Source organism: Cryptomeria japonica, chromosome 9 (genome assembly GCF_030272615.1).
Source record: "Cryptomeria japonica chromosome 9, Sugi_1.0, whole genome shotgun sequence".
NCBI classification, from domain to species: Eukaryota; Viridiplantae; Streptophyta; class Pinopsida; order Cupressales; family Cupressaceae; genus Cryptomeria; species Cryptomeria japonica.
This window is the reverse complement of record NC_081413.1, coordinates 474,318,346-474,343,355: the sequence shown is the minus strand read 5'-3', so window position 1 is coordinate 474,343,355 and position 25,010 is coordinate 474,318,346. Positions and strand designations below refer to the sequence as shown.

The following is a 25,010-nucleotide window of genomic DNA, read 5'->3' as shown; positions in this document are numbered from 1 at the left end:
ATTTTTAAAATACAAATAACTATAATTAGGAGCCTACTAAAATTAAGATAACCATAATTAAGAACCTACTTAAATTAAGATAACTATAATTAGGAGCCTAATTAAATTTTCCAACCACAAAAAGGACTAGTAGCTAAATGATGGTACACCTCAATGTGCACATAGAAAATCCTAGATTCAACTCCTAACTGATCCACATAAAATAACAATAATCTACACTGCACCAAATTTATTGAGCACATCTAGCTGTTGTTGACATCCATTAATAAAGTGAGGGGGGGACGAGGGGAGGGAATAGTACCATCAACAAACGGTAATTAAGACCCTAAGCAACACACAACCAACTCTTATATCTAATTCATTACAAAGCATTTTTCAACACATCATCAATATAGAGCTCCAAAGTGTGGGCGACAATAGTTGCTCAACTCCAATGATACTTAGTATGAAAGTTGTGTTATCCATTTTGTGTACAACGGCCAAGAATCTCCTCATATAGGGTTATGATCAAGCATATCACTAAAAACATAAGGCCCAACTTTTTTAAGTCTCTAAAATCATGTCATGGTACAGTTTCAAAGCCTTACAAAAGTCCCTATGTCTCTCGGCTTTTGCCCCTTCAATAACACTTGCCAAAGTGAATATATGATGGCTTCTTCAAAACCCTGTTAATCTTTAACTTGAAGCTTTTTTGTCTCTGTTCGATTGGGGATATAATTGTCTAAAACAATAGCAAAGGAAGCAATATCATTGAAAAGATTTGCAACATGAACAATAAGAATAATTAGGTTATACACCAAGAATTCTCCAAAGTCTCTGATTTATTGGACTCTTAGATTTTAATACAGCATTTTGAACCATTTTGTCTATAAATGAATCGGCAATTGGTAGACTAACAATTAATTTGAATCAGAGGCTGCAAAAACATGCGGTTTCCACTGACATCACAAGGTAGCTTACTAGATCCCATCATCAATACAAGTATACAGTTTTTAAAAACACCACGATGATGTTAACATTCGTCCCTTTAAAATTCTAATGCCAATGCAAATGGTCCATGCACGAGCAATTACAATAAGGTATGGTTCGGAACATTAAACAGAAAAGTAATCCTAAACTAACTTCTAAATATTAAAATACAATCACTTTTGAATACACTTAGAACCATTACAGGGCACACTAGAATACCTCTTTAACTATTATGACTAATTTAAATACCCATATTGGATGGAGTTTATTCTATCGAGAAACAATAGATACAAATATTTTCATTCCATGTTCTAAATAATTTCCTCTCAAAAGTTATGGATGCAATCGATGCTTTATATAATTATTTATTCCCTTCTACCACTTTTTTGTCTTTGGCTATCTATTTAGGAGACAGAATTTGTAGATTATTCATTATACACCTTGATAACCATCACATATCAAAATGATACCTTACACAAAAAAAATGATATTTGATCATTTTTGGTCTGAGATGTCAACAATGATATGCGGAAGGTGCTCAGATATAGATTCAACAAATGGGGATGTACACCAATCAGTTGACATCTATAAGTATAGTACAACTGGAAACTTCTTATTATGGGATAAGAACTTAGATACCAGCTATCATTGGCATCTCTGGTACAAAGCGAAAAGTTAAGAACATCCTGACACCAGATACTGTCAAGCCTTTACATGTCTTCTTTAGTTCGGAGGTACATTTGGTACAACGGCATCCTGAATTGGTACTAAGGGCAAATCGCCTCCATAGATTTCAGGCAGTTGACTTTCATCAATATCATTCAACAGAGTTGTTCTTATATCCTTCTTCTCAACTAATACTACCTGAAGGAAAAAGTAAACATAAATATATCAGAAAGGCGTTTAATTATGTGCTTCATAGAATTGAAAATGGAATCCCACAGTGAACAAATACTTGCATTCATGAAATAACTTCCAACATAACTAAGCATGTTAGTCGTTCTCTTTCCATCGTGCTCATATGATGATTAAAGGCAGATCCTAGTTGCACAACACATGTTCCATTAAGGAAGCCTAATTGTTCTCTCAAAAACAATGTCAAGGAAGGCACATCATGAAACAAATTTCCATTTAGTCCATTCTACTTTTTCTTGCATATGCATTTTACATTGTACATTTCTTTAAATCCAACTAAAAAGTTGATCAGAAACTTGCATTTAAGATCTTTCCTTGATATTTTAGGTATAGTATCACAACTCACGAGAACCTCTGGAAAATGACATTAAAATTTCATAGAAACTGGAGATGATTGTATTTTTTTACGAAGTAATCTCACCTTCAATTTATGTAATCCCTTTTGTAAACAACAAAGAAAATGACTATTCATAGTAAGGATATAATCATTTCCACATGTGTCATATCATTTTGAAATTTCAAACTCTCAAATAAGTTTTTTGATTTCTCCCACAGCACCAGATGGCATAATATCTTAGATGTTTAAAATTTATAGCACCAATGCATCAAACATCACAAGGAGCAATATCTTCCTCAACCATACTGGATTTGAGTTTCAATTGTGCAGAAAAGTAAAGAAGTCCATTCTTTTCAGGGTATACTGATATGCTATCCTTTTTCCTTTCAGTAACCTAGCTAAACATGTTGATGACTAAAATATAAACATTCAAAGACTAATAGAAGTTAAAAAAAAAGGAACTCAAGTAGACAGTAGTTGTGCAATGAAATGTGGAGCTGCTATGACAGATATCAAAGACACTGTTACTGCTCTGATTGGAGCTTTTATCTCAAGCATAAAATTGACAAAGATGGCAGAGTTATGATACAAAGCACCCTTGGTGATGAGGAAACAAGTGAGAGTATCCCCTAAGTGGGATTTTGACAATGATAGTGCATCTTGCTGCTACAAGAATGATATCAATCCTTGGGTTGTGAAGCAAGCTCAAACATATCTGTGAGCATTCTAACACAGTGACATTACTCTGCCAACAGTCACAATTAATCCTGAGTAACCGTAAACCACCACAATTACCATGTTTCACAAAGTTTTTCGGATGGTAGATCCAAAAATGTTTATGTATACCTATCCTTGTTCTGGCTCATTTTTCCTCCAAGAGGCAGAAAAATTGGAAGCATAGGAAGGCTGGAAATTTTTAGGATAATGTTAGGGCAATTAAAAAATTTCTTTTTAACTTTTGCTTCAAACAGACCTATTTTAGAGTTAAATTTAAAATCCAAATGGTGTTTCTTTTAATTTTATATTCTTACTGTCCTGCAGGGCTATGCTCCACGACCGTATAAGTCAATATTTTAGGATGAAATTTTATTTTTCACTCAAACCCTCTAAAGTCAAAGTAAAATAGCTTTTTTCCAAAAGCATACTATTTGTGAATTTTTTATAATTGAAAGCTTTTTAATATACTGTTTATTTCTAATCACTGTGCATTATATTTGAAATAAAATTACAAAATTAGGATTTTCTCTATTTTATGAATGTGATATCACTTTTCAAATTTCCTAGTTTTTGCCAGACATTTCCATTTTAAACCTGGTATGATTGAATTCCATTGGCACTTTTGTAATGCCGTGTAAATAGAAAAATAATATGATTCTAAAAGCTTAGCAGCATAATTCAAGGCAATGGAAAATTATTAAATGATTAGAAAGAATATTTCTACTTTCATCAGATGTGTTTTTGTAGTGAAAAGGAGATTCATTAATTGTTTACCTCATGAGATGACAATAACTATTCAGTCTCAAGTTGGTTGTCGTTCTATAGGTGTGTTGATGTGTCTTTTGTACACGACCAAACACAGAATAAAATATCTAGAGGTATCTTATCCTCTCTTGAAGAAAGCTCCCGAATGCTGAAGATATCGCAAAAGGATCAATCGGAGAAGCTTCAAGGTTCTGTTATGTAGGTTCTCTACATGTGGATAAGCTCTTCGTGGTATGATGTGATTTTGCTGGAATCACAAGGGGACTTACTTTTGACAACCCGAACGTCTGATTTGCTTTGGATATTGCCGGAACGTGAGATTTTACTAGCCGTTGATTTTGGAAAAAAAAGGAAAAAGGAGAAAAGTTGAAACGGGATCTATTTCTAATACTAAGAATGTAAGAGCAATGAATGACCTTTGATGAAATTCTAACTAAGTCTTGCTTTGACATCCTAGGACCATCTCCACAAGGTTAGTGCGATCTTCTGAGGAAAGCTTTATGATGTTCAGATCACCGCTACAAGCATGGACACCATCAGGCTGATGCATATCAATGAAGATGCGACAATTGAAGTTAAGCTTAAGCTGAATGATTCCAGTTGACTACACAAGGCAAGCCTACAATCAACAAACTGCTAGTAGTATGGATATACATATTTCACCATCGATCATACACATTTCTTCCACTCATCTAATAACATGAAATCAAATTTGAGAAGTATAGAGACCATGCAAATTGTTGAATCGACCCATAGAATTCACCATTTCTTCAATGAAGTTTACAAGCCCTTTACAACAACATCTTGGCAACAATCTTTGCCTTCTCTTTCTACTCTACTCTAACTATTTCCTATTCTCTATCAACCAACTATTATCCTTTACAAATGAGGAGCCAGGGCTTATATAGAGAAACCCTTTACAAATAGACGGCTCTGATTGATTTAGAATCAATGGATAGGATTACAAGATAGAAACCCTAATTAGAGTTTGTTACAACAAACTTCCTCTAGCCAATGAGAAAATTACATTCCAGGAGTGAGGACCAATAGGAAGTAGGGGTAGGTGCCTCGAAGTTTGTGCTGCCTCTAGTAAATTAGGTACATTGAATCTGGTCATGCTGAGGTGGACCAATCCGACTAGAGTGATGATTGGGATGCCACCTTGTCTGACACTTGTAACTTGGTTGATGTTCAATTTGATGATGTTGAGAAGCTAACTTTAATTAACTCTTCTAAAACTATTTGCTTCTTCAACGGACCCTTGCACTGACCTTATTTGATTCTCCTCTGTCTTTGACGTGATGGATGGGTGGTGTACCTTTCCTTGAAATGCTGGCAACGCCTTTCATTGTCATCTTGTGGTTCCTTAGTTTGGCAAAGTGAAAGGTTCTGGAGGTAGCTGGCAATTCCTTGAACACCTTGAGTCTTCCCTTTTGCCAGTGGAACGTCCTTGATGATGCTGGACTAGAAGTGGTCGTCCTTGCCCTGGCTTGGTTTTCTCCATCTGCAAAATAAACCAAAGGTGATTAAGCACATATGACATATTCATTTCAACAAAGCATTTTCCACCTTAAATTATTAGTGAGAAGACATCAAAACGGAATTTCGCTAAATATCCTCTCCAAGGACAGGCCCTATAAGAATTTCGCCCTGGACCCTTTGGAAGGGTCAGGAGCGATTTTTGCATTCCAAGATAATTCTATTACTTGCTTACTCCAAAATTCCTCCCAAAGCAAACATATGATAGCTTTAGCTTCTCAAAGGCCTAGGGAATCATGCTTTGACCTTCATCATGAGCAAATTAGGTGAAATTTAGAATTTCGCTCTGGACCCTTTGGAAGGGTCGGGAGCGAAATTCACTCTTTAGCTCAAAACCCTTACCTCTTGGACTCAAAACCTACTCAAATGCATGATTGTGGCAATTTCCAAGTCTAATCCTCCTTGACCACTATCCTGGCTTAGCTCAAACTTGAAGGAAAAAAGGACATTTTGTGAATTTCACCCTGGACCCTTTGGAAGGGTCAGGAGTGAAATTCAAGTCTTAGGCTTGATTCTTCATCTCCTTCACTTCACTTCATCTTGCAAGGCAAAGTAACACCATTCCATCCTCAACCATGCCCTAGGAATCAAAATCCTGGCCTCATACAAGGGAAAAAACAGTTGATTTGAAGAATTTCGCTCTGGACCCTTTGGAAGGGTCAGGAGCGAAATTCATTCCTAGCTTGTCTTCCCTCACTCAATTCCACTCTTCTCACTCTGTCTCCCCTTGATTCCCTCATTTGGATCCATCTCTCAATTTTAACAACATTTGCTTGATCCCCAGAAGGCCTGAAAGGGAAAATTCGCTCAAAATCAAGGCCAAGGACAGGACCTATCCAGGATTTCGCCCTAGACCCTTTGGAAGGGTCAAGAGCGAAATCCTTGTCCTAGCCTAAAATTCACATTTTTGGTAGTAAAAAATCATTCAAGGGCAATCCTAAGAGCTTCTCTCATCTTGGCCTAGGCCTGACTTCACACAAATTTTGGAGAAAAGGATGGTTTTAGGGTTTTTCGCTCTAGACCCTTTGGAAGGCTTAGGAGCGAAAATCTTGTTTTGAGCTTATTCCTCCATCTTTCAACCTCAATCTACTTCAAAAGGGCAAAAACATGTCTCCTCACACCCATCCAAGCTATAAAAACTCAAAGTTTGACTTGACCTGCAAGGAAAATAGGTGATTTTAGAAATTTCGCTCCTGACCCCGGACCCTTTGGAAGGGTCAGGAGCGAAATTCATACTTTGCTCAATTCCTTCAAATTCCTGGATCACTAGCAACTCGAAGTCATTCTTAGGGACATCTCCTTCTTGAATTTACCTTAGCCCACACTTGATCTAGCACAAAGTTGAGAGAAAAGAGAGGTTTTGAGAAAATTCGCTTTGGACCCTTTGGAAGGGTCAGGAGCAAATTTCTCATTCTTGACTTGATTCTTCATCCTTTCAATCTCATTCTTCATTACAAGATAAAATTTCATCGTTTTCACCCAAGGAACAAAGTTTTAAGCCCTAGCAAGGTTAAAAAATAGGTTTGTAAGGAATTTCGCTCTGGACCCTTTGGAAGGGTCAGGAGCGAAATTCATGTTCTAGGCTAAAATCCTTCACATTCTTACATCCCAACACTTCAAAACTAGAATGTAGGTCCAAACAAGGAAGGAAATGAGGTTTATGGGAAATTTCGCTCTGGACCCTTTGGAAGGGTCAGGAGCAAAATTTCCATTCTTGGACAAAATCTTCACTTTTCAACGCTTTCAATCATCCCCCAAGGCAAGAACACATCAATCTACCTTCCAACATGCCTTAGAGACCAACACTTTAGCCAAAATTAGGAAGGAAATGAGGGTTATAAGGATTTTCGCTCTGGACCCTTTGGAAGGGTCAGGAGCGAAAATCTTGATTTATACAATTCTCTCTCAAACTTGATCAATTTCAAGGTCCTTTCAAGCTCTATTCATCATTTTAGGCAAGATAGAAGGTCAAATGGAAGATTTCACTCTAGACCCTTTGGAAGGGTCAGGAGCGAAATTTCCATTCTAGGTTGATTTTCACCATTTTGTAGTCTTAAACCTCCTCTCCAAGGCAAACATGCATCCAAGTCTCCTCAACTATGCCTCAAAAATCCAAAACTTGGCCATATGAAAGAGTAAAATAGAGGAAAAGGTGAATTTCGCTCTGGACCCTTTGGAAGGGTCAGGAGCGAAATTCATGCTTTAGACAAAATCCACACTTTCAAACACCTTAAATCACTTCCTAAGGCAAGAATATGTCAATTTGCCCTTACCATGCCCAAGGAATCAAGGTTTCCAGTGCAAAACAAGGAGAAAAAAGGTGTCTAGGGAGAATTTCGCTCTGGACCCTTTGGAAGGGTCAGGAGCGAAATTCACATTTAGGCTCAAATCTTGATTTCATTTCTCACATTTCTTCATCCAAACAAGTGCTTTGCCCTCAATAATGCCTGGGAATGCGTTAGTTCTAAGTTTGGGTCAAACTAGAATGTCCTATGGAGAATTTCGCTCTGGACCCTTTCGAAGGGTCAAGAGCGAAATTCGCTTTGGACCCTTTGGAAGGGTCAGAAGCGAAATTTGACATTTTGGTCTCTCCGTGAGGATCCATGTATGGAATATAACATTTAAGTTATATTCCGTATATATTGTCAGGATGTTTGAGAGTGGTTTCGGACCTCCAGGAGTTATAATGCAAAATCTAGTTTTTGGAGGATTCTTCAGTTTTCCAGAATTAGTCAAATTTCAGGATCAGGAAGACATTCCAGACTTAGCCAAATTTGAGGGTATTTGAAGATCAGGATGACATTCCAAACTTCATCACTCACCAATTTGACCTAACTTAGACCTTCAAGGATGATACTCACTCACCAAGCAAGACACAATTAGCAACAAGAGCAAAACTAGGCCTTAAGAAAGACTCTCAAAGAAACCCTAATTCTGGGGCCCTATAGACTCACCTTGGCTCAAGCAGAGCCTACCATCCTAGTGATCCCCCTGGCGACACTCAAAATGCAAAGGCTAACAGACAAAACCCTAAAAAACCTAGAAAAACAAACCCCAGAAAGCAAAAAGTAGGGGTCCCCATTTATAATGGGGCGATGTGTGAATATGTCACAACAAGGTGGTTGATTCTTTGGTGTTGTTCTTATTAATTTTGGCAGCCTCACACATTGTTGATACTATAGAAGCATTAATCTGCAAAAACTGTTGCAAGGTGTGCGCCCTTGGTCTCCTTGTGTTGTGCAACGCAACGCTCGGGTTTGTGACATGGTTTAACCCCCTCCTGTGGATTCATAAGTCTAGTGGTTGTATCGGGCACTACAGGTCGATCTTTTGGTGCAAAACGACAACCACACTTGTAACAAGTGTTATTACAGCTTGGTCATAGGTTCAAACCCCTCGCTTGTGTTGGGGGGGGGGGGGGGGGGAGATTGTTGCAAGGTGTGTGTCCTTGGTCTCCTTGTGTTGTGCAACGCAGCGCTTGGGTTCGTGACATGGTTTAACCGTCTCCTGTGGATTCTATAAGTCAGTGGTTGTATCGGGCATTAACAGGTCGATCTTTTAGTGCAACGACAATCGCACTTGTAACAAAGACTCCCAATGAGGTGATTAATTGGCGATTGGGAAGGCCAGCGAATTTTTCTCCAAAAAATCGCAATATATCAATCAACCTTTTTTGCCGATTTTCAACGGTTTTTTAAATGGTTAATCCCGGAAAAATCACACGATTAATTCTAAAAAAATTGCTGCTCACCACAAAACCCTAAAACGGGACGAAAACACGAAAAAATGTGGAAAAGCAAGTCACATTCTTATAAATATATCCTCAAAAAGCAATTTGTAGGGTTTTCGCAAAGCGTCTTAATGGTTTTTGGATTACTTTTCTTGATAAACACTGCTAAACATTAGAGAAGTATTAATTCGAGCAAGTTTATTCAATCACTAAGTTTATAAATTATTAAATTCAAGTCTATGTGTTCCTTTTAAGGTATTTTTCATACATCATATTATGCCCATTATAATGCAAACTCATTTCCAAACTTGTTAGTAGATCATTTACAAAGGCAATGAATGTAGTGGATGCATAATAGTCTCCACCCACCCTTCATTCCTCATAAGCACTTTATTACTATGGATAAGAATTTCTTCTTGCTCAATCAAGCTTTTAATTACAACATTTTATATTAAGGTAGCTACAAACTACCCGTCGAGGGTGGTACCAACTCTAACATAATACATACTCATCCAATAAATGGGATAGCAATTCATGCCCATATCAAGAGAAAGACTCTTGATATTTTAGATATACCATGACAGTTACCACACATGAAAGGTTTCAAATCACCTAGAAGAATTGGGTTATCAAAATAATCACAACAATAATTAAATACCACAACTTTTTGTTGCACACTCATAATATTCATTTACAATTCATATATCAAAATTTCCTTTCAAACCCCCTTATGTCTAGTCTTAGTTAGGACTAGCTAGTCACTCTCACAAGCTTAAAATCCATAAAGAAGTTCAAAGCAAATACATTTGTACTAGGAGTCCAACTTAGATATGATCATTCAATAGTGCATGAATATTTCCTATAATCCAAAGTCAAGTGGGCTTCGTAGGTCTCTAGTGTTTGAACCTGGTTGTTTTGATACCTATGTAACAATCGCCCTTCGGTTGCTACTAATTTTTTATTTATTTTTTAATTTCACACGAACTTAATCAACAGAGCTTCTTGTTCCAACTTAGAAGTGTTGGCTTCATAATTTATTCAATCACCATAGTGGTGACAACTCAATACCACCACTTACGCTTGCTCTCAAAGGTGGTAAACTCTAGAGGTTAGGATCCCTATTAGACCTAGACCTAAGCCTCAAGGGTTCATTCCCAATGACCCTACCTACGTATCCCTTCGAGGGAAGTCAGAGGCTTCGTAGTTCACCCATGAAGTTTAGAGGTAGTTCATTCTCTCCTCTTGAATGAGATCTTTGATCTCTCTTTAAACCAGGCTATTTAATAAAAATTAGACCAACAATAATAAAGCAATATCTAATCGCATTCAAATAGTGTACATACACAATTACATTGGGGTCATACTCTTCCAAGATTTCCAATTCCATAAAGAGTGATTCGAGCAAACTTCCCATTAACACATGGGACTAGCTCGTACACATCACACACATGATGACTAGCTCTGGCTTACGTCACATGTACAAAGTGATTGGCTCTAGCATACATCCCATATTCATAGAGACTAGCTTCAATATACAACTCTCGTAGATTGTGACTAGCTTCAGTAGGCATCACATACCTAGTGACTAGCATTTACACAGTGAGGAACTAACATATCCATAACAACTAGCTACCACTTGCCCATAGTGCATCCCAAATAAAATAAATGTCAGTGCATTGCACGCTACACCGTGGGACACATTCTTTGTCCAGTCTTTTGCACCAATAGGCAAGCAAGAACAAGTTTTGATGTATCCCATACTACACCAAGTGTCTATCCTCATCCTAACAAGCCAATTATACTATTTCCACATCAAGATACCCAAAATTATACAACAAGATTGTTCCAATTATTACCTATCTATTCTTCATTAGAAATTCTCTTCCCTACAGTCCACCGAACGACTAAGCAACAAGGACATCCGTCGCTGGCATGCAACTGGCCCCTAGGCCTACATGCTCCTAGCAGAATCTGCCCAATACCCTAGATCAATGTGGGGTATCCCTTGCCTGCATGCAACTGGTAATAACCATCCGCTAACTAGGGGGTACGACTAACAGTCTACCGGCATAGTACGCTCCTTGACTACTATCAATCTCGAGCAGATAAGCTTATTTTAAGTGGGCCATAGGATTTATCCTTTGGTGATCACCTCGGATAGAGAGGACTAGTCTACGTGCTAGAGGAATACCATCCTCTACCTATGCCCTCATAGGCTCCTATCTCCATCCGTTGCCGTAAAAGTCAGCACCTATACATGGCTTAGTGCTATAAATGGAAGAGACATTCCTAATTTAGAAAAAGTAGATTATAATCAAGACAAGTCAAGGAGTATTTACATCAAGTCTTACAGGTCTAAGATTCAAGTTCACTTGGATCCAACTCAAGATGGCCTCTACTCAATAGATAAACAAACCAACTATAAGGTGGTCTACCCTTTCACTTTATCAACTTGTCATTCAAAAACACAATATATATTAAATACGAGTTATAAGGCTTTCTTAACTCTTCCATAATCTTCTAATGCCTTTTCGGCCTCATTTGAAGCCTACTAAAGAGGAAAGGTCGACAGGTTAGGAACTACCCAAAACTTTGGGGTTATCCCCCCTAGACTCTACCCCTACAAACTTGACATCACAAGGGCATCCTTCACCCAAGGACCACCTACATTCCCGCTTCCAAACAGATCAAAGTCACACGTAGTTCTCCTTACAAGGTCTCTCAAAGAACACCTACACACATTTCCCAAGGTTTCATCATATTGATTTTAGGGCTAGGTTTACTACGCAACACAAATTACCTTGGTTTATACAAACTCATAGGAAAGCAACTCCACTTGAAATACATATAATATGTTATATATTAAGGTTCTCATACTCAAGGGTCAATAAAAGTCTTTACCCCAACCCCCAAATACCATTCTATAATTATATAGTATGCCTTACTATTGTATTAAGAAAGGAAGATAAAATGGCATTGAAGAACTTATTAAACCTATTGCCACTATAGTAGATTTTCCAATGCTTAGTTGACCAATATGGTTATGTCCAATACTTTTCCAACTGAATTAGTTTATTAGTCACATATACCCCAATATAGGAGTACAAACCATTTGGAGTTTCCCACAAGGGACAATGCCATATTTATTAATATCATCACATATGACAATTTAGAGGCTTAATTAGATAGAAGTTGATATATAGATATATACATACAGCTCAATTTATATTAATACCCACATCATATCCAATCTTATCAAATAAAAGTAGTCATCTACCTATTAGGATTCCATTTACTATTTCTCAACCATGATTAGCATTTAATGATATGCAAGGAAGCCAACCCTATTCCCAACCTTGACATTTAGTTACCCTTGAGAAATCAAAGGTAGTCTTAATGAATGAAGACCATGTAAGAAAATGATAAGAACATATATGACGTTACCATAATGAATTAGTTCAATGTCCTAGAATGAGCATTACTAGGGTCAATATATCCAAACTTCTTTAGGTTCAGTGGTCACAATTGTCAAACATCTTAACTAAGTATCGAACCATCACTCAACATTAATAACACGCCCTAAGCAACGAGCACTTATAAGGACAACTTGTCCAAAACAAATATGTACACATATATTAGACATAATTGCATAGTTAAAATAAAATAAATCTAATTTAGTTATAGTACCCTTCTTTTACTTCACATGATGATTCTTATATCCAGGTTCTAGTCTTTAAAAGGTTGATAGACCTTTCAATCATATAAATCTTTTACCATGGTATCAACTAATTATCAAAGCATAAAGTTTTATGCATTAGAGATATGTTTAGCAAAGTGTGGATATAGTAACACTAAACAAAGTCACCGTTTATATTATTGTTCATAGGTTGCAAGCTTCTATGTGCAAGTGAAAATATTGGTAATTGACCATGTAAGGAGCAATCACAAATTATCCTTCTACTAACTAATAGGTCCAATAGAATTGCTCTTAAGTTGATTGGTTAATGTCAAAACAAGTAGCATTAGTAACAATACTCATAAGAGAGACAGCACCTTAACATACTACTTATTTTACAACTAGAATAAGACCTTGCAAAATACTCTTTTATCATTCAACATTCTACATGCTACAAGGAAAAATGAATATAACTTCCTCACTATTAAAATCCAATACCAAATAATATTAGCAATTGACAAGCCTAAAAGAAACATGAATATTACTTGAAGTCAATAACATTACTTTAATGGCCATTTTCTACTTGTTTCATATCCTTTATTATAAATCTTGAAAATCCTTACATAACCATTGGAAAAGTAAATATTCCAAACTCAATAGCATTGAAAGATGTTATACTTAGCTTTGGGGAGAGTTAAAGATACTCCTAATTTTGATGCTAAAATCTACAATCTTTCCCCCTTGTGCCTTTGTTATTGTGTTCCTTATTCTAATGCCACTTCCTACTCCTAGGATTTCCTCTCCTGGCATTATTGCAACGTCTACTCCAAAATCCCCTCTCTGGTGTCAATTGGGAATCCCTGTAACCCATATACATCGAGGGATGTCCCTACCTTGTTCCAACGCTCTAAGGGCAACACAATCAAGGAGAATGCTAGCACAAGTTGTAGATTTTGGATCTACACCCACCAATTGCATTTGCTTGGTTGTTTCAAAAGCCTTTTCAACAAATCCAATTGCGGCATACCCTATTCCAAGTTGCTTAGACAAAAAGAGATTGGAGTGGGAGCATAGGATCTATCTTTACGCTTGCCAAGTGCATTTGCTTGGTAGTTTCAAAAGCCTTTTCAACAAATATATTTTGTGTGTATGCTGCATTCATTGCACTCCACGAGACCACATTTTTTTAGACATTGAGTCAAACAATTCATGTGCTTTGTTTGTGCTTCCACATTCTAGAATGATAGGGGTGGGGGGAGAGAATGCGGCATTCTAGTCTACCAAAACAACTGTAACTACAACAATTACCATAAACACTTAGGCCAAGCCTCATCACACAACATGGGAACTGAATCAATATCACAAGTGCCACGAATCAGAAGGCTCAACTAAATTAACAGCCACAATGCATTTGCCCACGTGACAGAGCGAGCCTTAGCACTTCCTATTCCATTCCCTTCCTTCTCCAAAACCAGACTCTCCCTATCACTCTATCCTTTTCATCTTCATAGTTATCCGTGACCTATATCGACATGGAGGATGCTACAAAAGTCGTTGACTGAGACATCCATTCCTATCTGCAACTTTTCTTCCTTTATCCAATCCTCTCTGCCCTTTACTCTTCACATTTTCGCTCTTTGCCTTATTTCTCATCTTCTCCTTGGTTGCTCGTATTATCTCCATAGTCTCCTTGTGCGTTGTTGACAAGAGAAGGTTGTGGGTTTTTTGTTTTTTTTTCCTTCATTAGCTCCTGGTTCCAATAGCTTCGACTGACATGATGATTGGGCACCATACCATATTATTACATGGCCCTGCTCTGCAAGGAAGTGCCCTGTCCTCTTTAATGCATGTTGTTTCCCTCGTCCTCTCTTCAAGTGTCAAAAAGCTTTTCTTTACTGTTCTCCTTTTTAATTTCTATCCATGCCCATTGACCACTTGGATGGGAATGTGACAAAATTAGCATTAATGTTATGAATTGCATACTTGAAAAACTCGGACTTAGCAATAACTCAACAGGCCCAAAAAATTTATAAACTAGGGGGCAAACTTGGCAATAACTAAGCAAATTTATTGAACATTTAAAAATACATAGTTTTTTTTAAATATTCTTCAAAAACACACATATAAACTGAATTTGTGAAACATATCGCTGATTTTCATCATATATAAATCAAAATTTGAGTTTAGTACATATCATAGACCAAAAAAAAGTTCAGCCTTTGGATATATATGAACTTCTATGCTGAAAATAAAGTTGCCAATTCTAGAATAGGGTCAACTACAATTTGGGAGTGGAGACCCTGATGGGGTTGAGAGGCAGCACCCCTCATGGGATTGTGACAAAATTAGCATTAATGTTATGAATTGCATACTTGAAAAACTCGGACTTAGCAATAACTCAACAGGCCCAAAAAATTTATAAACTAGGGGGCAAACTTGGCAATAACTAAGCAAATTTATTGAACATTTAAAAATACATAGTTTTTTTTAAATATTCTTCAAAAACACACATATAAACTGAATTTGTGAAACATATCGCTGATTTTCATCATATATAAATCAAAATTTGAGTTTAGTACATATCATAGACCAAAAAAAAGTTCAGCCTTTGGATATATATGAACTTCTATGCTGAAAATAAAGTTGCCAATTCTAGAATAGGGTCAACTACAATTTGGGAGTGGAGACCCTGATGGGGTTGAGAGGCAGCACCCCTCATGGGATTGTGACAAAATTAGCATTAATGTTATGAATTGCATACTTGAAAAACTCGGACTTAGCAATAACTCAGCAGGCCCAAAAAAATTATAAACTAAGGGGCAAACTTGGCAATAACTAAGCAAATTTATTGAACATTTAAAAATACGTAGTTTTTAAAAAATATTCTTCAAAAACACACATATAAACTGAATTTGTGAAACATGTCGCTGATTTTCATCATATATAAATCAAAATTTGAGTTTAGTACATATCATAGACCAAAAAACAAGTTCAGCCTCTGGATATATATGAACTTCTATGCTGAAAATAAAGTTGCCAATTCTAGTATAGGGTCAACTACAAATTTGGGAGTGGAGACCCTGATGTGGTTGAGAGGCAGCACCCCTCATGGAGGTCCACGAGTATTGTCCCCAATGGGCTTGCAAGGCAGCACACCTCGTGATTGGGGCAAGCCCCTTGTGGGGGTTTGGGCTGGCACCCTGTTGGTGTACGTTTTATCATATACCAAACACTTAGAATAAAATACCACAAGGATACTCTATCCTCTCCTGAACAAAATCACTACTTGTGCCAAGATTGTGAGAAAGACCACAAAGCAATCTAAGGTCTATATGTGCGAACGAGCGACTTTAGTGGGATAGCTGCTTGGGTAGTGTATGCTGAAAAACTCAAGGGGGACTTACATGCAAACTCAAATCATTCACAGGTTGAACTTAGGCAGATTTAACAATTTATACTCTATGTTTTTGGATTTTCGATTTAGGACTTCAAAAAAGATAAAAAAGGATGAAGGTTTAGGGATTCTATACCACTTCTAAGCTATTCCTATGAAGTCAAGAGACGGTAATGACTGGGTGAAACCGAAAATGACGCTTTGTTTCGCCACACTCGGACAACTACACAAAGCGGGTGCAATCTTCTAAGGTTATGCTTAAGGTTTTCACACTTAGGAAGAATACAAACAATTGACCAATATTATTCCAAGTAGAAGTTAAATATCCATATTAAAATAGCTCAGACTAACTTTGCACATAGAAAGGAAATCATCCATCCAACAAAAGTATGAGCAAGATTTCACCAATCAATACTATCAGATCTATCATTCATCTAATAACTTGAAAACAAATTACTTAAGCAAATCTAATCTAATTGTTGAAGAGAGTATGTAACCATGCAACCATTTAGCAATAAAAAGATTTCAAAACAATACTGATAATGAATATTTTATTACTCAAATAGCTCTGTGCAACAATCTCATAAAACTCTCCACAACAATGAAATGAGAGAATGAGAGGGGTTTATATAAAGTTTTGAAAGAAAAATGAATGGCCAAGATCGATCTAAGATCAACGGCTGAGATCTAAACAACACAACCCTAATTAGGGTTTCCCAAAATAAAATCTACGATTAACTGCACATAAGACAAGTGGCACGAGATGCTATCTTTTAGGATTGCACCCCCTTCTTCTAATACTCGATGAACCTAGACACAATCTGGTCAATCTCATCCATGGAGACATGTGGCAATAGGTTGACCTTGCATTCTAATCCTTCCAAGTCATCGACGCACAAAGCAAAGGTGATTTCCCAATCTACTTGCTGCTTCTGAAAGGCATCCCTAATGGAAAGGAGATTTGATATTTTAGCCAAGTGGCTCTTCAAAACTGATCCTAAGATCGCAAAGCAATTGTCCTATATTTTGATCTTCATATTCTCCAACTGCATATCCTCTCTCGGATTGTTTCTTTCTCAAGTAATTCTACAACTATAAGGCAAGTCTTATCCTGAATGGCCCTTATCTGCTCCTCTACTTTATCAGCATCAACTTTCACCTTCTCCAAGACCTCATTCTGTGCAACCAGTGTCCAGAGCCAACTATGGAAATCATAAGCAGCACCTGCTTCAATTATCTCTTTATTGACCAACTCTTGAGATGAGATTCCTCTCAACTCTCTAAGGGATGGAATGATTCTATCTCGGACATCCTAGAAATCAGCCCATATTTCTGCCAAAGTCTCAATCTTGGAAAGCAAAGAAGAAGTTTGATCATATGCTGATGTGATCCCCTCTATGAACTTGGTTGCTTCTTCTTTTATATTCTCTATCCAATCTCTAGTTTCTCTGGTTGTTACTGCATCTTCCTCAGAACCTTTGATCACCTGCTGTGAATCCAAAAGTAGGAGTCTCTAGATTTGCTTGATTGAGTGGCTTAGTAATCAAGTGCCGAATATAATCTCTAAAACGTTCCACTTCTTTCTTGTATTCTTGCTTCTTCTTTGTTTCTTCATCCAGCTGCGCCTTTATGGATGAGACTGAATTGTCTAGATCTTCCTTTGCTTGGGCCTTTGTAGTTGGTCCCAGGTCAAAAGTAGTGATTTCATACTCGTGTGGACCAATGTCCCCTTTTGCCTTGGCTACTTTAGGAAATGCAATCTGTATTGTACAATTGCATGTCTCATCTCTTTGGATGGTAGAAAATCTTTTAGCCGGCTTCTTCACAGCAGTTTGTTCTAATCTGGCTAAGAAATCAGCCATGTCATCCTCTTCTGGCTCTCCCACTGCTTGTGTGTTCATTTTTAATCTTTCCCTCAACCATGTAGGAACAGTAGGCTGCTCAATGCCTTCTACTTCTTGGTCATCTTTTGTTTCTTGATCATGTGCAATTCTCCAGAGAGCGGAAATCATTCCTTCTTGAAACCCTCCTTCTGCTTCAATATCTGTATCATACTTAGATTCTAGGATTTATGTGGCAGTAGGAGATGGTGGTTGTTCATCTTCCTGATGGACTAATTCTGCATTTTCCTCATGAACTAAAGAAGGAATTTCTATTTCAACCAATGATTCATCAATATTTAATATGTATTTCTCAATCCTTGATGTGGCAAAATGAGATGGTTCTATTTTCTTCCTTTGCTGAATAGGTTCTTCAATTTCAATTGCCTTCCCTTTCCTTTTAGCATTCTTGCTTGGTCTGGCATTCTGTGTTGCTTCTTCACTTGAAGAATATCCTTCTGCTACTCCCATCAGATTATAAGTCAAAAAATTACATTTTCCCTATTCAACCTTTGACATGGCTAACCAACCCACCACCTAGTATATTTCATGACTGGTTTCATTAGGATGGTTAAGTCTGCATGATCTGGTTCTGACCACTTGATATGAGAAAGGGGTGCATGCTTATCAAAGTCAGGCTGAATATGTTCTCCGTCATCTTCCAGCTGATCGGGCACAAGGAAAGGTCCGGTTATCCTAATGAAATTTACTAATAGCCTGGAACACATTCTTTTTCTGATATCAAATTCATTTTCTACATTTGCCCAATAGTCTTCTATATCCACTATATGTCTAAATCTTTCTTCCTTTGTTGATCTGATGTTATGGTGAGGATCAAAATTAGCTCTAGATTGGTAGAAGGTAAAAGGGTACCACTGCATCTCTAGCCTGACACTTTCAGCTACCTGTGCTGAACAAGATTCTTCCATATTTCCAATAAAGAATGGAAATGATACACCTGCCTTCTGCCTTGTTCTTTTAAAACTCGGATATGTCTCCAATGGTATGAGAACTTCTAGCAGGACCATCCTGTTGGTTGGGTAGATTGGCAATCGGTAAGGACGGTCGGTGAAACCTTGTATTCTGATATAGGTGAATTTCGGAAACTGGATAAACCAAATCCATATCTATTGATCAAACTTTTAGATTCATGAGAAAGTCGATTGTGAGTGCCTCCCTGCAACATTCTGGTGGTGTACATCAGGAATGCATCATGGATTCGGAAACTCTTATCCTTAAGTTGCAGCTAAGGATAACAATCATATGACTTAAATTCATTCTCACCATTCCCTACTATGCCCTTACAGATCAATCCTGAACATCTGTAGGTTGCAGCCAATAGATAGATTATGTATGAACTCATGTGGAATGCCTTCGTCCTATCCAAGTTGATCAACTGCTCATGAAGATTGTCACTGATTATACGTGACCAATTGAACAACTTGGTTCCAGCAGTGATCTCGTCCATGAAATAATACATCCATGTTTGGAACAATTGACCTTTAGAGCTGCTCATTATTCGATTCAGCAGTAGGATGAGATCTCCATATTCTTCTTTGAAGAATGGACGCAACAAATACTTTGGTACTTTTCCTTGAGGTCTCTTCTTTTCCAGCCAATACTTATTCACATTCGCGGCACAAAGTTCAAACTGACTATCATAAACCCTTTGAGCTTGCTCCTTACTCTTATAGGTGGTTTTACTGTGCTTCAGTATGCCAAAGGTCTCTTGGATGGACAGTTCTGAAAGATTAGCCAGGATTCTTCCATCTAGTGCAATAATTTCTCTCGAGTGTGCTTTATAGTGCAAAGCACATTTGACTATCAATTCAGTACATTCCTTGGCTGGTGCAAACCCAACTGCCTGGACAATTCCATTCTACATCATCTTGTGAGCAATTGGTGTAGGAATGTGTCCATCATATCCATACATCCTTCTCTTGAACTCTTCCATATCAACATGCCCAAGATCTATGTCGGTGATATTCTTCCATTTGGATTTGATTTTAGATTCCTGTTGCACTCCCTTGCTAGTGAACTTCATTGCTATCTGCAAAACACATGAAACTTAACATTATTTCCAAAATATAATTCTGAATTTTTAATTCTCCTTCCTAAAATTCACTTTCAGCCTGAAAAAGGTTAATTTTTTTGAAAAAAGCAGATTGAAAGTGAAGGGTTTGGCCAAGAAATTGATAAAATTAAGACAAAAGGGTGTGGAAATTTAGTCAAATTGAGGTTTTGAATCCTCTTTATGACTGAAATTTACCTCTAATTCTGAAAATTCAGAGAAAGTTATTGATTTCTTGACCTTTACTTCTGGACAATTCTTCAGAACTTTAAGAGAAAACTTCTCTTCAGAGCTCTCCAAAATTTTCAACCTGAATAATGAATTGTGAAAGTGAATTGGTTGAAAATATATAGAGTTTAGAGTTCTTAAATTTAGAAGTTTTTTATTTGTCTTATTGTTTTGCTTTTTTTTAAATAATTTTTTATTGTTTTTTTTTTCTTTTAATCTTTCCAAAATGGAAAGTTTTATTTCTTCTCTCAAAAATTCAATTTTATCCAAGAATCTTCTAGAACTTTCTAGAAATTTTGAATTTTGAAAATTTTCTTTCGTGTTGAAAAATAATAATTTTGAAAATTTTGGAAAATAAAATTATCTTCCACCTTGCTGGTCTGATTTCATGTGAATTGTGATCAGAATCTTATCCTCCTGGCATGACAAATTTGTCCTCAAATTTCAAGTCTCTGGCTAAGTATCTTCACATATTCCATTTATGCCTTGGATAATTGGAATAAACTTGCAAGGGTTTGGACAATTTCTTCATGTCTTAGGGTTCGAAAAGTTCGGACAATTTTGTCTTCTTGTCTTTTGATCTTGTTCGTCTTGACAATTCATGTCTTGGATTATCTTGGATCGATTCTTGGAAGAACTTTTGGAGAGTCATCTTTAGGTGAATCTTTATCCAACATGTCTTGGTGAGCTTGGATAATCATGCATCTCTTCTGTCTTGGACTTCTTTTTTTTTTATACTTCGTGAATTTTGGAAGTTGTTGTACTTGTTGTCCATGGTGAAAAGATGGATCAAAATTTACTTTGTCTACATGTGATACTCTATTTGTCCAACCCTAGGCAGATTTGGATCATGTCTTGCCATGTTTTGTGAGACATATTTCAACTTTGAATGTCTTCTCCTTGGCAGAATTTACAAGTTTTGGACAGGTTTGTATCATATTTGGAAGATCATCACATGTGTATCAATCAATCTTTCTCTTCCAAGGCGAGTTTGGAGATGATAAAGAACTTAGAATATTTAGCAAACCCTTAATTTGTTACCCTCTACCTTACTGATCATGATTGTAGCAGTTGTTACTTTAGATTACTTTCTTTTTGGTAGGGCAGGGTTTATATTGACAGGGCGAAGTTTATTCTTCCTTAGGCAAGTTCACTTTCAATTTGTTGTCTTGGATGGTCTTGGATGAGTTTTTGATATGTATCTTCCTCCAATTTATCTTGTTTTCTCATCAAAGGCAGATTTGATAATCTTCTGGATACGGTGTAGTGCAGATTTGGAAGATTTTTAAGAAGTCCATGTGCAGATTTGATTGATCTTTCTTTCCTTAAGTAGATCCAAGGATGAACAATGGTGAATCTTTCTGAGTATGATAAGATATAAAGAGCTTTATTGTCTTATCATCAAACCTTCAATCTGCTGCTAATGGCGAATTTGGAGAATATGCTGCACTTCTTGAATGCCTCTTTCAAACCCTCAATCTTGCTTCTATCCCTTAAGGTCAATTTTGGGGAGTATCAAGGCAGAATTTACACCTTCAAACTGTTATCAATGGCAAACTTGAGGAGAATATCGAACTTATTTCCTTCAAACCCTTGATTTGCGTTATTTCTCATCCAAATTCTTCTGAAAATTTGATAATCTAATTGGATTTTGGAGCTGCTTACTTTGACGAATTTGAATTTTTCTTCAAATCCTTGAATTTCCTTTACTTCTGCAAAGGTAATCTAATAATATTATCAGTTTTTGGTATGAATCTGATAATCTTTATGCTTGAAAGCTGCTCACTTTGATCTCCCTTGGAGAAATTCAAACTTGCTTAGCAAAGAGAGGTGATAATAGGATGAAACTTTCTTTACCCTCCTAAGTGGCTTCTAGAAGCTTTATTCCTCCTTCTAGAGATTCGAACTCTATTACTTGGCACACAAGAAAGTGGTTTTAATCAAACTCTTCATTGCTTTCTTCTAGAAGGGATTTTGCAATTTTAGAAAGTTTTAATGTTTTATTCCATCCTCAAAGAAGTTTGAACTCTTCTTTGGAAGCTTCCATTATATTTTAGAAAGTTTTATATGTTTTAAATCTCCTTCTAGAAGCTCGAATTTGAGGAGGACATGTCACATTGTTTTATTGCTTTATTTGCCAAGTCATCATCTTCAATCCCTTTTGGAATGCCATGTCATCCTTCTTGCCATGTCATCTTCAACTTCATCCAAGTTGGCCCTTTATTCTTTCTCAAACTTTGGCAAACTTTATCCAAATTCCTTGTACCATGATCAAACTTGCCAAGGCGTATTTTGAAGGTATGATGGACAAGGTGGACTTTGAAAATTCCTCAACATGTTTGTTTATGCCTTGGACGAATCTTTGCCATAATTTTTAAGGCGGATTTTGAAAGTGGGACATGGCAAAAATTGCACATACTTAGCCATTTTCATGCCTTGGTTTCTTGTTTACTTAACCTTGAGCAGGGGTTTGTTAACTTTCACCATGAGTTAGTTGATCCTTGATAGGAATTTGCCATCTATCGGACAATTTTTCTTGGACATGAGGTGCACTTCGAAAATTGTCAGACATTTTTGTGTTTGAATAAGCTAACCTTAGGCAGGAGTTGAGTAACCCTTGCCATGGGTTAGTTAACCCTTGGTAGGAGTTAAACACTTGTCGGACAATTTTTCTTGGACAATTTTCCAATGCCTTGGCAAACATTGATTGTGCTTAAACATCTTCCATACTTTGACATTCTTGGATGATTTTGACTAACCATTTGCTATTTCATTTGCTTAACCTTGAGCCTTGTCGAATTTGTTTGCCATTTTTATTTATTCAACCTGGGCGAAATTTTCAATGTGCCATTTCACTTGCCTTCTTTTGACTTGGTCAACAGTGTTCATGCCATGTTCATACCTTGCTGGTTCATCTGGACAAAAACCCTAATCTGGGTTTCCATTTTGCTTTGTGCACTTGGAGACATTATTTCTTAAATCTAAGAACATTGGTACTGTTATTATAGCTGATCTTCTGGAACAAAACCCTAATTAGGGTTTGCATTCTGCTTTTTACCCTTAAAGACATAATTTTCAAAATCTGAGAACATGGGTAGGAATAATTTGGCATGGGGATCAAAACCCTGATCTTGGAAAAAGCAAAAAAATTCAAACCCTTGCTTTTTACACTTAGAAGCAAAAGTTTTAGAATTTGAAGACATGGGCAAGATCAAAACGACCTAAAGAACAAAACCCTAATCTCAGAAGAAGAAAAAAATTGAAGCCCTGTTTTTTATATCTAGAGGCAAGATTTTCGAATTCTGACAAAATGGGTAGTAATAAAATAGCTCAAAGAACAAAACCCAGATGCCAGATTCAAAAAAGCAGAAAAAGCAAAAATTTCTAAAAATAGCAGGTTGTCAGAAATGACCCAAAACAATTGCGATCTTCGTCCTTTAGACCTTCTGAACACTTTGATAACACTCAAACTCAATTCTAGGCATAAATTCTCAGTCTGGCCCGGATGACCTCAAAACTCTAACTCTTAATTCACTCAAAATGACGGTTTATGAAAATGCAGAGCTAGGACAAAACCTCTTAAAAAAAAGTGAAAATAGGGGGTCCCCATCTGTGATGGGGCGATGTGTGAATTAGGTCACAACATACCCTTGGCGCAATAGAAGGTGAGGTTGAGGGGCAAAGCACCTACAACCAAGCCCAAATTAAAGCCTTTGAAACCACACAAACCCTCATTGCATACACCATTTTCACAATTTTATCGCTCAAGGTTGAAATTAGATATTTGGCACTTTTTTGTTTAAAAAAATGTTTTAAAATTTTACTTTTTTTCCTTTGGGACACTTCCTCAATTGACCTGCAAGCAAGGTAATGGCAGAAATGAAAGTCAAAATCACAAAAATGAAAGGAAAACAATAACTGACTTAACATTTGCCAATCCCGTGCTCACTGAACCAGCTGTACCATGACATGCAAAAATCATTTGGGCAAGTTTTTATGGAGAAATAACAGGGATTTGGTGATTTTTCAGCGAGTTATGAGGAAAAAGCACAAGTTTTTACAAAAACTTGGTGGTGAGTTATTTGATGTCACTCGACCTAGGATCTGGCTCACAAGAAATCATGAGTTTTGCAACTATGATGATTCCAATACAACACCAAGAATTCTCTAATGCCCAGTAACAAGTGAAGACAAAACACAAAAAGAATTAAGATAGATTCTCTTTGAATTCATGAATATTTATGAAATTCCATTAATATTTACAAATGCTTGGCTGATATCAGCATGACCTTGCCTTATTTCAGCACCGTGTCGGCTGACATCAGCATGCTCAAAAATTAAAAAAGTAGAAAGATGACAAGAATGAAACTAAATTAACAGAATTCTCAAAACTTGGCATGCACCAAAAACATTTAATCCAATCCACTAGGATAAGCCACAAGAAAAAATGCATCTAGAGAAATGGAATAACAAGAGAATATTAACTGCGATCCTTAAGATTGGAAAAGGTAAAATATGTACAACATCATACATATCTGAGTACATGTTGACGTGTCTAAAGTCGCATTGCTACAAACTCCATACGGCCAACGCAGAATAGAATGTACTTGTTGAGTATCCTATGCTCTCTTGAGATAAGGAAATCCCTAATGTTGTTTCTTTGATCAATGGGGACGACCTCAAGGTTTCGATTGTCAGGTCTTGACTGTAGGATTACTCAGTAGTCGATGTGATTTGCTGGGAGCACAAGGGGACTTACGATTTGCAACAAGCTGGTCTGCTACGATTC

The 25,010-nt window shown here is 36.9% G+C and overlaps 1 protein-coding gene across 2 annotated transcripts in view; it reads right to left on the bottom strand.

Moving 5' to 3' along the window:
* Positions 1–256: 256 nt before the first annotated feature.
* The window catches only part of LOC131075961 (sec14 cytosolic factor), a 66,096-nt gene continuing 41,342 nt past the window's right edge, over positions 257–25,010 (bottom strand). Inside the window, exon 6 of one of the 2 annotated variants that reach the window (XM_058012958.2) lies at positions 257–721. In XM_058012958.2, coding sequence (XP_057868941.2) covers positions 620–721 — 102 coding nt within the window. In that variant the 3' untranslated portion in view covers positions 257–619. Of the gene's footprint in view, positions 722–1,255; positions 1,834–25,010 lie in introns of those variants that run through there. The other variant, XM_058012957.2, reaches the window with a different exon arrangement.